The sequence below is a fragment of the Simochromis diagramma genome, unplaced genomic scaffold (genome assembly GCF_900408965.1).
Source record: "Simochromis diagramma unplaced genomic scaffold, fSimDia1.1 OVJJ01000031.1, whole genome shotgun sequence".
Classification (NCBI taxonomy): domain Eukaryota; kingdom Metazoa; phylum Chordata; class Actinopteri; order Cichliformes; family Cichlidae; genus Simochromis; species Simochromis diagramma.
The window spans coordinates 2,336,130-2,349,286 of NW_024386983.1; the positions used below are offsets into that span (position 1 = coordinate 2,336,130).

The 13,157-nt window shown below is 41.4% G+C and overlaps 1 protein-coding gene and 2 non-coding genes across 4 annotated transcripts; 1 reads left to right on the plus strand and 2 right to left on the minus strand.

Moving 5' to 3' along the window:
• Positions 1–213: 213 nt before the first annotated feature.
• LOC120738507 lies at positions 214–377 on the minus strand. Its single transcript, XR_005697000.1, has one exon. It is a non-coding gene; the product is annotated as a U1 spliceosomal RNA (small nuclear RNA).
• Positions 378–3,664: 3,287 nt separating this feature from the next.
• On the minus strand, positions 3,665–3,855 carry LOC120738503. Its single transcript, XR_005696996.1, has one exon. It is a non-coding gene; the product is annotated as a U2 spliceosomal RNA (small nuclear RNA).
• Positions 3,856–7,760: 3,905 nt separating this feature from the next.
• eif3k (eukaryotic translation initiation factor 3, subunit K) lies at positions 7,761–13,086 on the plus strand. Of its 2 annotated transcripts, none has more exons than XM_040039658.1 (8): positions 7,761–7,935; positions 9,538–9,636; positions 10,051–10,171; positions 11,046–11,120; positions 11,858–11,924; positions 12,106–12,183; positions 12,431–12,556; positions 12,935–13,086. In XM_040039658.1, the coding sequence occupies exons 1-8, from the start codon at positions 7,874–7,876 to the stop codon at positions 12,964–12,966; spliced, it is 660 nt and encodes a 219-aa protein (XP_039895592.1). In that variant the 5' UTR covers positions 7,761–7,873; the 3' UTR covers positions 12,967–13,086. The 2 variants fall into 2 exon arrangements, with proteins under 2 accessions (XP_039895592.1, XP_039895591.1); XM_040039657.1 differs by having other exon boundaries at positions 7,762–7,935; positions 11,043–11,120.
• Positions 13,087–13,157: the final 71 nt, after the last annotated feature.

Here is a 13,157-nt window from a genome sequence, read left to right on the forward strand (position 1 = left end):
AGAAAAGAAGCTGCTGTTTGTTAAGTGGATGAACACTCAGGAGGTGACAGTGTGCTCCACAGTGCACAAAGGACTTCAGTGAAAAGACTGTGCAGCACAAGGCTTTCACTAACATCTTCCTCAAATAACACAACAACGGAGACTTCTTAGTCTTAATAAACAGCAGGACACTGCCTCAGTATCTGCTTCCTCAGTTTTCTTTGAACATGTGATCAGGGGAGAGCGCGAACGCAGTCCCCCACTACCAGAAATTATGCAGTCGAGATTCCCACATTTGGGGAATTCGCAGGGGTCAGCACAACCGGAGTGCAATGGCTGAGCCTCGCCCTGGGTGAACCACCTTCTTGATCATGGTATCTCCCCTGCCAGGTAAGTATGAGTTGTTCACCTCACACATGGGGGACTCTTTCACACACAAACCCTGCACACTCACGGTGCTCACAATCTCACAATCAACACAAACAGGAGGCAGGAGGCTGGGACTACACACTATTTATATACACAGGAAGGAGCTTCCAACAGAGCCACATCAGGTTATTTAGTTTTAATAATATACGGGGAGTCTTTCCCATCATGCATTGCTGCATCTGCACAACAAAAGCTAATTGAAAGATCACAATAGTTAATCAATTTAACCTCCTTAAATCCACCAACAAACAGGAAGTTCAAGTAACTCCAAGTTAAATCAAACTGCAGCTGAAAACCTTCTGATTCACATTTGATGCTCAGGAAGAAAAAAATCAACAACAACACACAAAACACACACGTTTTCTGCTAACAGCACAACCACTTCCTGTTCTTTTGTCTTCTTCTGCTGGACAGCTGACTGTCCTACTCCTGCTGCCCCCTATTGTCCTGGAGTGGGAACGCTCACTTTTATGCTGTGATGGGGTTAGATCTGAGATTTTGAGACACCTTCACACTGTGCTCAACTCCTTCAAGAGGAGGATGTAGATTTTGATAGTCAGAGGACCTTTGGACTGATTTTTTAGACATAAAAGTTCCACCAGATATTTGAAAAAAACAAAATAAGACTTAGAAACTAATATTACTTTAGATGACCTGTTGGTTTCTTTAAAATCTATTAAAGAGAAGATGGATGTTTACTTACACCTTCCGAGTGTGAAGTGTAACGCCGGCATTCTTCCTGACATATGCCACACAATTAATATCGTTATAATATCAACAACCCCTCAAATTATATTGGAAGCGAGATGAAGGCCTACAAAAGTTGGCATGCTTATCGGAATTTTGTCTTAAGATGAGTAACAAACCCCAGTATCTGTAATCTGCTTGGAACTGTAGTCACTGGATCAAGTGGACCATGGTCACTGCTGAGGTATTTCCCTGATTTTAATTATATTTTGATATTGACAGGTCTCTGTCCGTTATCCCTTACATTGTCAACGAGTCACTTAAAGGATCTCATTTTACATCTTATTTCTTTTGAGCATCTGGGAATAAAACTTTCCATCTAGAGCAGGGCGATATGGCCAAAAATATTTATCACGATATATATTTGAAAATTTGCGATAACGATATAACTGACGATGTAATTGACACGAGACAAAATACAACTCCACAAGTTTACTAGCGCAAAAAACCCCATCCATTTATTTTCACTCAAACAAGCAGCTGTTTTTTTATGTGCATTAAAGCTATATAAAAATGTAACAGTGCAAATGCAAATTCCTTGCTGAAAGTTTAACGAAAAGGCATTTCCAGTAGAAATGGGCTGACATATCCTGAGCATAACCATGTATAATATCCACTGAAGTTAAAAAGAGGTGCTTTGCTACATTATACTGCGATGTGCCAAATAAAAAAGTTAAATATGTAATTTTCGGACCATAAGGTGCACGGGATTATAAGGCACATTAAGCGAAACAAAGCATTCAGATAAATCAAACTTTATTCAATTTTATTTATCTTGCTCCCTCCACTTCTGTACCATTGATTCATTAATGCTGTATTCTATCACAGCTGCTCTATTCCTGTGTTGTTGCAGTATATTATTTACTAACCTCGTATTGTGGATGGATTATCTCAGTTGTTCTCCTGACTGAAGTTTGGTCCGTTTACAGCATCCTGCCATGCGATTGCATTTGTCTCTAACCATCAGGAACCTTCACCTTAACTTTTATCGAGTGGAAAAGTGTTAGCGTTGATTCGTCCAGCTTCACTGTGTGTGTTATGCTAACATAGCTGTGTCGCTAGCGATCACGTAGCACATCATTATAAACCAGCTAGCCCAACTTCAGTAACCTTACAAACGTCACTGCTGTTTAGTTTCCTGTCTTCATTTATGTTGGAAGTGATAGCAGAGCTTTACGTTTTAATTTTTTCAGAAATCTCTCAGTCAGAACATGCTATATCATGCTTAGGTAACTAGCGAAACTAGCGAGCTAACTTCCGCTAACTTCCTGCTAGCTTCTAACTTCGTTAAGTGTAATAAATTCTGTTTTCATGGATGGCTGGATGTTAAACTTCATAGTTACACCTGGTAAAGCAGCAATGCTGATCGTTTTATTAAAGATGAAAGAATTTAGACAGTTTTTAACTCTCAGTGATGTTGTTCGTTTGACTTTGGGACATGAAGGGAACGGAATTTATGACCCAGATTACTCCCAGATTTATGAGCACGTTAGTGCGACAAATACGGCAATAATGACGGGCTGCTTGCATGTTCTACAAAAAAATGTGTCTGACGGGCAAATTCCAGTTCCACATCACTGAAGTGGCACCATTTTTACAAACTAATTCTGGTTCATCCGTTTCACTCAATGATCCGCTTTCTCCCTTCTCATTCTCTGTTGCCGCCATGCTTTTTCGGCCATGTGCGTATGAAAACAAAGGCACTGTGCATGCGTGTTTCATCCATATTCTATCGTGATATTCCATTTTCTTATCGTTGCCTAACATTGTACCGGTATTACCATGAACGGTATAATATGGCCCAGCCCTATTGCCATCTGTCCTTAATTGCATCCCAGCCCCATATTTCTGCAATTTCCATCTCAACCCACTTAAAGAGTCCATTCTCGGCCCACTTATGAAAATCCTTTGTTGTAGCCCGTCTTGTATACCATAATTTAACTTTAATCAAAGATATCAAATTCACTACTAGCAACAGATATTCTTTCTTTACATGTATTCATGTCAAAAAATACAATATCTTCATAAGTAAATAAAGTAAGGCAAGCAAATAGTATTTTCAATAGGTTTCAAAGGGATCTAACGAACAGGCAATCCCACGAACTTATCTTCAGCCAAAGGTGAGTAATTAAAAAAAATTCAGAGGAATAGGAAGTCAAAATCGGAGAAACACTTGACATTTATGAATATATCTTTGAGACAATAAGGTGTACAAGTTGCTGTAATAAAGCACATCCAACTTTAAAGGGATATGTGGAATACTTTTACCGCCATTCTCTATAGATTGATAAAGAGTTTCCTGTTTAATATATTCATTACCACTCTAAAACAAACTAAACATTGACGTTGTCATTTCTTTTCTAACTAATTCATGCATGGCGAATATACAAGCTGGTGTAGCAGGATAGGAAGTATATCCATTCTCGTCGCCAGTGTTTTGCTATAAAAAATTGTGAGTGGTTGTAATGAATCCAGCTAGTAAAAATTTCGTTGTTTTTCCACATGTTTAGGGGGGTGCACCGTTCCTGGAAATACTGCAATACCAGGTCGATGCGTGGAGTGGACGGAGCAAGCCCCTATTCCATCTCCCTGTTCCAAAAATCAATTTAATATATGGTCCCCGGGTAGGGGACGTATCAGATATTAAACTGATAAGAACAGATACTACACTTGATCTTAGCCAAAAGGCCGAGAAGCGATACCGGGAATACGTCGGAGCAGACGGAGTCACTCCCCGCACCCTCTCCCTGACTCACGGTTCGGAAACTAAACCGCTCGCCATTTCAGGCCATCGTATAAAACAGCAACCATGAGATCATTAGATAACGTATAACCAGTGTAATGTCGATGTATGTTATTTGAATCTGCTAGCTTTAGCAAATATACCTTCTTCTGTCTTCTTAGACACGTGGTACGCTTTAGTCCAATAGGAAGCAGAAAAGCAAAAAACAAGAAATAAACATAATAAATTTAGTTTACATTCATGCCAACACTCACGCTTATCACGCTAAATATGAGTGTTATTTTAACTTCATTAAACGGAATAAATTTCTGGTAAAGTAAATTAATGTTTTTACTTTTCTCGTTAAGAAAAAAAAACTTTACTAGCGGTCTCTGGTGGCGCGGAGGGCGAACTACACTCTATATGTTACATGCTCCACTATTAAGAAAAAAATTAACCACTCGGTGACAAACCGCAAATATTAACGCAAATCTTTCTCTTTTTGTTCTGGCTCGAGTTTTCCTTGCAGAACACCCTCTACATGACAGCAGCAGATACCAGTCAAAGTCTGACAACATCCTACCGCTAACATGCGACAAAGTAAAGTTAGCGCATACTTTGAGTCAACAAACTTCATAAAAGTCTCCCGTAAATCCATCTGTCTGAGAACTAAACACGCTATAAATATTCTGCAGGCTGTGATAAACACGCGCCTGGTGTGAGGAAGAAGTCATTATCACGAAAATGGCGACTGTGGTTGAGACCTCCTCACCCCACAAATCCATGAAGAGCCGCGAGTTGATAAACCCAAACAAACCTTTTAAATACTACCCGAAAAACAGAAATGGTGTTTTTTAATTGATACAGTGGTCTCAATGTAAACTAATAATTATAAATTATAAAGTTATTAGGTAGAAATTGACTTACTAAAAGTCTCCTCCAACCTGCTAATTGATGCTCAGGTGGCGTCAAACTGTAGCGAGTCAAGCTAACGGCACCTGGGTTTGAGCATGCGCACTAGTCCTGATTTTGACTTTACAAACTACACATCAGCCGTTACGGTTAATCAATATATGTTATATAAAATATACTCAGTTCTGACATATAAGCAATAATAGCTGTTAGTATGTCTGTCATGTAAACAGTTTATCTAAAATACAAAGCAAACGAAAAGACTGCATATAGATGCTTAATGCAGCCTCTTCTCAAATAATGCTCTGCTGTTCTCAATTTGTTCGATCATTATGTCGGAAATTCTAAATAATTTTAAATCTTAGGTTTTCATATCTACGACTAAAGAGGTTTAGTCACTACTGAGAGACTTTGCCATTATTTTTGATGGATTAAGAGAAAATTTATTTAAAGAAACCTGCATGATTTTTATCCAAAAGAGCCTCAATTGACCTAAAAGCTTTGTTTCATTAGCCATAACACTCCTGGTCCCCTGCCTTGAATTAAGGTATTTTATTCAGGTCCAAAACACTCAGATAAAGTCGTGTATTCAGCTGACACAGAGCATGAATAGTTCTGATGGTAACATCAGACTGTTTAGGTGAAATTAGTTCAAAGATGTTAAAAATCACTAAAGGTGTTCTAGCAAGCAACACGTGCTGAATTTTAAAGTGGTGTAATTCTGGCTAAAGTCTGTAGTGAGAGTAGGGAACAAGTGAAAGACAGTCTGAAGATGTGGAAGTATGCTCTGGACATAAAGAGGAATGGAAATCAGTAGAAGAAAGACAGATTACATGTGTTTGAATGTGAGGGAGGCAGGTGGGAAGGTGAAGATGCAATGAGCAGGGACGGTCTAAATACCTGGGCAACAGACAGTAAAGAGAGTGCAGACAGGGTGGAGTGGGTGGGTGGATCAAATCAATTTTATTGTCACATCACATGTGCTGGTACACTGGTTCAGCACATGTGAGTGAAATTCTTGTGTGCAGCTTCACAAGCAACAGTGGTGTGCACAATCCAGGAAATATAAAAAACAAAATCTACGAATAATAAATATGAGAAACATAAGCATAAATATATGTACAAATATGAGAATGTGTGCACATTACTAAATATTCATACCAAATATATATACATACATATATATACACGTGTATATACATATGTATAACATATGCAGAAGTCAGCAGATGAATATTTTGCAATATGGAGTTTATAAGTGTCAAAGTTTCGATAAGTGAAAGTGAAGTGTCTATGAAGTGTTAGTGGTCAGTGTTCAGCAGTCTGGTGGCCTGATGGAAAAAGCTGTCTCTCAGTCTGCCAGTTCATGACCGGATACTGCAGAACCTCCTGCCTGATGGAAGTAGTTTGAACAGTTTATGGCTGGAGTGACTGGGGTCCTTGATGATCCTCCCTGCTTTGGTCAGGCACTGCTTCTTGTAGATGTCCTAGAGGGAGGGAAGCTCACCTCCAATTATCCTTTCAGGACAGCGCACCACTCTGTGGAGAGCTTTGAGGTTGTAGGTAGTGCTGTTGCCATATCAAGAAGTGATGCATCTAGTGAGGATGCTCTCAATGGTACAACAGTAGAAGGTTTTGAGGATGCTGGGGCTCACTTTTCAATTACTTTGCAATGATGTTGGAGTTGCTAGTGGCCGTGCAGTTGTAGGTGTAGAGTGAGTACAGGAGAGGGCTCAGTACACACCCCAGTGGAGCACCAGTGTTCATTATGGCAGGTGATGAGGTAATGCTGCCACGTCTGACTACTTGGTGTCTGTCAGACAGGAAGTTAAGGATCCAGCTGCAGAGAGAGCTGCTCAGTCCTAGATCCTGCAGTTTCCATTGAGGAAAGAATGGTATTGAATGCTGAGCTGTAATCTACAAACAGCATTCTCACAAATGTGTCTCTTCTCTCCAGGTGCAAGAGGGCAGTACTTAGTGTCAGGGCTACGGCGTCATCAGTGGACCTGTTGTGGTGGTATGCAAATTGGTCCATTGATTTGGGTAGTGCAGAGCAGATGACGTTCCTGACCAGCCTCTCAAAGCATGGGTACAGGGAAGATGGTGGCCATTTTGAAGCAGGCTGGGATCACAGACAGAGAGAGGGAGCGGTAGATATTTGTGAACACTCCAGCCAGCTGAGCCACGAATAACTTGAGGACACGACCGACAATCCCGTCAGGACCAGTGCGTTCCCCTGTCTGAAGCACTTCTGCACATCCTCCTCAGACACCAAAGTATGTATAGTTTGGAGACAGTGGAAATGAAAAAGAAACAGGAGGTCGCGCTGAAGATAGACAGAAAGATAATTAAATCAGAGGGACATCTGAAAAGGAAATTATGTAACCACATAATTTCTTTAGGGATTAATAAAGTTTTCTGATTCTGAGAGAGGCAAGGCTGAGAAGATTTAGACTTGTGTAGGGAAGGAACAATGGATATACTGGACAAAAGATGTTGAAGATGGAGCTGCCAGGCAAGAGGAAAAGAGGAAGGACCCTAAAAAGGCAGCAGATCTGCTGCAGCGGCCCCTGTAGAGAGCAGTAAGTTTTCCTAACTGTACTTGTTATGTAAAAGTACATGCGGAAAATTAAAGTCAAAAGTAGAAGAACCACGCAGTTCATGTAGTAGTTTCAGTTTCAAACAGGAAAGGTCTTTTTCTGTTGTTTGGCGATCAATGAAGTTTTTTATTGATGTAATTATTTTTTAATGTGTTATTTATTGATTGATTGATTGATTTAGATAATGTTTAAAACGCCTGGATGAGGCGCCTGCTGAGTGCAGATACTAGTTTTACTTTTGCTAAAACAACGATCGGACTAAACATATGTTTATGAAACGTTTATGAAAATTATGACGGACAAAGTTCACGGAACGACTTTCCACAGGGCTTTGCTCCGGCATTACGGTTAGCGTACCGGTCCATCAACACTTCCGGTCCGACCTTTTTCTCCCTCCGCCCCGGTGCCGTTTCACTTTGCGGCCCACGTGCGGCGTTAATTCGGGTTTTTAGCTTAAAAAAAACCAAGTAAAAGTTTGGACCAAATGGCGTCGTCTTTCGAGCAGATGAGGGCGAACGTGGGGAAGCTTCTCAGAGGAATCGACAGGTACAAAGAACAACAGCAGACCGAGCTAACAGCTTAGCCTGGTTGCTAATATCGCAAGCTAACGTTTGGTGCAGTGAGCCAGTGGTGGCTAGCCCATACAGGGCAGCTTGATGCCTCATTAAACGAGTTTTATTGTTGGTTAATTACACCAACATTATATTAAAGAAATAATAAGTCAGAGTTAACAAATATTGGATAAAATATGTTTAATGTTCGTGTTGGATTTATACAGCTGCTAGCATTAGCCGGGTTTGCTCCATTGAACTGTAGACAATTTGTATTGGTGAGAAACCCTGGCTTCTGCGGTATATTGTTGTTTACTCATTTTCATTAGATGGACATTAACGGTTCATTCAGGTTAAAAGCGGTGATCAAAGATATTTCACACAAAGGAAGTGATTTACTGCATGAATAGGATTGTTTTCATCAGCCCAGGGTTCATTTTCTGCTTTCACACAGAAAATTAACCATTTACGCAGCTGTTGTCACCTGAGGCTCAACTGGTGGACCTTTCCACCGTCTATGATTTGAAATGATCACTAATTTGTAATCATAATACCTTACTAACCCAAGACAATTGCTTTGTTATAGAGCAGGGGTCCCCAATCCCAGTCCACAGGGGCCGGTGTCCCTGCAGGTTTTAGATCTCACCCTGGGTCAACACACCTGAATCACATGATTAGTTCATTACCAGGCCTCTGGAGAACTTCAAGACATGTTGAGGAGGTCATTTATCCATTTAAATCAGCTGTGATGGATCAAGGACACAGCTAAAACCTGCAGGGACACCGGCCCTCATGGACTGGGATTGGGGACCCCTGTTATAGAGGCCCAGTTAAGATATAAACATGAAAGACAGGAAATTGTAAACACTATATTTAAAAAAAACAAGGGAAAAAGTAAGGTGCAAATAAGATATGGCGATTTAAGAAAGCCCAGATGTCATAAGGAGTCGTCGTAAAGTTTGTTGGCCACAGGTGGGAAGGATTTCTCACGGTGTTCTGTGCTGGATTATCTTTTGCTAAATGTGCTCCTGTTGCTTTCCAATTTGAACGGAGGACCTGCGAATATTTGTCCAGTAGTGTCTGAATTTCGCTAGCCACGCTGTCTGGCATACAGTGCTGCAGACACACACTCTGTGGTTTCAACTATCCAGGGAAGCATGCAGCTGAGCCCAGTTAGTTTGATATCAAGTACGGTTGGTTTGATGGTTTTGAAGGCACTGAAAAGGTTAAAAAAAACAATACACAAAAACTCTCACAATGCTCGCTAGCTTTGTAGACCTGTTTGAGCAGGTAGAGACTGGCGTCCTCGTCTGGGCTGGTAGATAAACTGCAGAGGGATCCATCCGTGGGCTGATCACGTGCCGGGGCTGGTCTAGGATGAATATCTCCAGAGTATTCATAATAGACAATATCAGGGCCACTGGGATGGCATGACCTCTTCCACAGCATGGGAACCCAATGTAGAATCAGGGTTATCCTGAAGATGTAGTGCAACTCTCGACAAACATATTTTAAGCTTATAAGCACATAAATGAAAAAAAAAAGCACTGAAACATTTGCTTTTATTTATGGATAATAATCTCATCTCCCCTCACAGGTACAACCCAGAAAACCTTGCAACGCTGGAGCGCTACGTGGAGACGCAAGCGAGAGAAAATGCCTACGACCTGGAAGCAAACCTTGCTGTGCTCAAGCTGTAAGTTGCATAAGTTACCCAAACAGCAGCTATTCGACTTTAAGACACTGGATTTTTTAAAAATATAAATAAAGGGAAAAATGTAATGATAGGAAAAAAAAAAAATAGGTGGAGGAAGTTTTATCCAATAGGGGAGTCAAGCCCTGACTATGGCCTGATTCTGATCATAAAACAAAGGCAGCTCAGTCTCTGCCAGCCTGCCTCTACTGCTGGATGTCGGCTCCAGGAAGCAGCAGACTTGCCTTCGGTAGGAAAGAAAGCGACTTTTACACACTGCTAAAAATATTACCGACTCTAAATAATTTGGGGACAGAGGCAGCTCTTAGGAATATACCAGAATGGTCTTTATTTGATTTACCTGTTGGATACCTTGATGTTTGAGTGGTGATGACTCTAATCTTGACATCTGTGCAGGTACCAGTTTAATCCAGCATACTTCCAGACTCAAGTGACCTCACAGATTCTGCTGAAGGCGCTGACCAACCTGCCACACACCGACTTCACACTCTGCAAGTGCATGATCGACCAGACACACGTATCCTTTTGGTGCTTTTTCTCTGAGCGTTGCATTCTGGGAGATTTATATGTGACAGGTTCTCTGAATGTGTGTGTGTGTGCAGATTGGAGTTATGGAAACTTTAAGAAGTTGATTAGAAGTTCATACTTCTGTCCCACTTTGGACAGACATCTTTTTTTTTTTTTTTTTTTTTTTGCTGAGTATGAATATTAATCCTTTTACACTGCTGCAGTAGAAATGTCTCCATTGTGCCTGATGGAGGTCCACCTCCTGTTATACCCAATGTAATCCTCAGTGAATTGAGCTAACCAGCTAAAATAATTATTTCCTCCCATTCTAGACAAAGTTGAAATAGTATTGATATGTTGTCTGAATTCCACGTTCATGCAGGTCATTAACGATGTGAAATCAGAATTTTCTGTAGGTGTTAAATGTTTGTTGTTATAAATTACTGGAAGAAAAAAAATATCTGTGCCAAAAAGATTAAAAGCACTATGAGTTATTATTTATTTTAGGATGCAACCCCCCCCCCCTCCCCCAAACACACACACACACACACACACACACACACACACACACACACACACACACACACACACACACACACACACACACACACACACACACACACACACACACACACACACACACAGTATTCAGCTCCATGGGGCCCTGTTCATGGTGGAGTACCTCGAGAGCGCTCCCTTTGGAACAGGAAGTCTATCGAGTGGCAGTTCTTGCTTATATCAGAAATTCTCTGATTAAGGCTGTATTGGTGGTGTTAGAGAATCTTTGTGCAGGGCTGTGTATAAACAGATCAGGGTGGTGCTGGTGGCGGAGCTTGGCTCTGTGTTGGGGTCAGGGGGGCATTTCCTTGACTACTGTGTCGCAGCAGGAGGAGCGGCCCATCAGACAGATCCTCTATCTGGGGAACCTGCTGGAGACGTGCCACTTCCAGAGCTTCTGGGTACGAAACTCACACTAAACCACATGCACATAATCTCTGCATCCATGTAAGAGAAACACAATAAAACCTCAACAGGGCCATCAGCTGAAGGGCTGTGCTGAGGACACATGGTTTCCAGAAACTATTAGTATGGCCTTTTTTCTCAAGCAACAAAGGAGCTCATAGAATTCAGCTTTTAGGCTGTTTTCTGCTTTTCTTTTTTTTTTTAGCTTCTCCTTTCCCAGCAGGAGCAGCAGAGTTCAAAGGGCAAGTCAAAGTGGTTGGTCCAGACGCTAGCGTGCGTTGATTGGTTGACCATAGAAACAAGCTCTCAATGTTAGCATTTTATAAAAAAATGGAATGAAAAATGTGGACACGCATCAAAAATTGTCCCGTCCTCCTGCTTCTACTTAAAATTGACATTAATCACCAAAACGGAACTCCGACCTGCCGGAGTCATCGGTGCTCATCTTTCCCTCAAACCTCGCCTGCTGCTGTTCCCTTCGTTTTAGTGTGAACTGAATGAATGAATTGTGTCCTAATCTTTCTTAAGTAGTTTGTTTTGGGCCCAACTTGCTCTTTGAATGAAGTATTCTGCTTCTATTTGTCGAAATGCTTTTGAAGCACATTTGAAACAATTTTTATTATCATTTTAATCCTAATTGCCTTTCAGGACATTCCTGATTTCTGTGTTGCGATTTTTCTGGTTTTCTCGTGCTGATGTTTGTTTCCTCTCCTCTCTGTCCCGTCCTGGACAGACGAGTCTAGAGGAGAACAGAGAGCTCATCGATGGCATTACTGGTTTTGAGGACTCTGTGCGCAAGTGTGAGTATCGTCCTCTGACTCAGCACGTTGGGCAGCACGCCACTACACTGAACACAAACAGCTGGTTTAATTGAACAACCACAGACACAGACACGCCCACACAGTGCAGTGATGCAAATTCTGAGAATAAACCACATGAAACTGTTTGAACATGATAAAAACTCGAATGTTTTCTGTTTAGTTATCTGCCATGTTGTGGGCATCACCTACCAGACCATCGATCGCCGCTTACTGGCCGAGATGCTCGGAGACCCGCTGGGTAAGACCTTTGACACACACGTGTAAAAACCTGGCAGACGGCTCAGTGCAATCAACCTTTGATATTTAAAGACTATAAGTTGTTTTGACTGTGTGACACGTAACAACGCGCATCTGTTAAATCAGCAGCTACAGAAGCTTCTAATGGGCACAGCTCAATATAAATCAGCCGTCTTTAAAGTAAAGCGGACGATTGGACTCCATGTTGGTGGTAAATCTGTGTGAACCTCTGTTTTCTGTGTGTGCAGACACGCAGGTGAAGGTGTGGATGAACAAGTACGGCTGGACGGAGAACGAGGATGGACAGATCTTCATCTTCAACCAGGAGGAGAGCGTCAAGCCCAAGAACATCGTGGAGAAGATCGACTTTGAGAGTGAGTGTTGCCGCTGCGCATATTAGTGCTGAAAAGTCACAGCTAATCAAAAAAACCCACCGAGAGTCAAACCACTCGAACGCCGCATTGTTCTAACTACTTGTGTTGTTTTACAAAAGCGAAATCACCGGGGTTGTAATTAAAAAAATGTTTTTTTTAGAGAGGGATCTCATTTGTATCAGCATAAAATCCAAGTAAGACTCATTACTGTAAGACAATGCACGCCACCACCCCCTCGTAGGCCCGGCAAACCCGGGTCCTTGCAGGTCTTTTGTGTTTTATTTGTTTTCACTGTGACTGGAAGTGAAGTCAGAGATTTCATATTCATACCTCATTTCCTTCTCTTTTCCCCGCTCTCACTTTGTTTTCCTTTTGCAGGTGTATCCAGCATCATGGCCACATCTCAGTGATGGAAACGCATAAATACACTCACACACAAACAACCACACGCAGCAGTTATGATGGAGTCAGACAGGTCATTAGTTTTCATAATCACAAGTTTTCTCAATAAAAGTAATTTATCATTTCCAGCCTGTCTGCGTTTGCTTCTTGATTGATTGATTTTTGATCTGTTCTCCTAAACGGTATCAGGGCGTTGGCT

Excerpts from the sequence above, each read along its gene's own strand:
- eif3k (XM_040039657.1), top strand. The coding sequence starts at position 7,874 with ATGGCGTCGTCTTTCGAGCAGATGAGGGCGAACGTGGGGAAGCTTCTC. Across the intron at positions 7,936-9,537 it reads CTTCTCAGAGGAATCGACAG|GTACAACCCAGAAAACCTTG; the intron begins GTACAAAGAACA and ends CTCCCCTCACAG. Across the intron at positions 11,121-11,857 it reads GCCACTTCCAGAGCTTCTGG|ACGAGTCTAGAGGAGAACAG; the intron begins GTACGAAACTCA and ends CGTCCTGGACAG.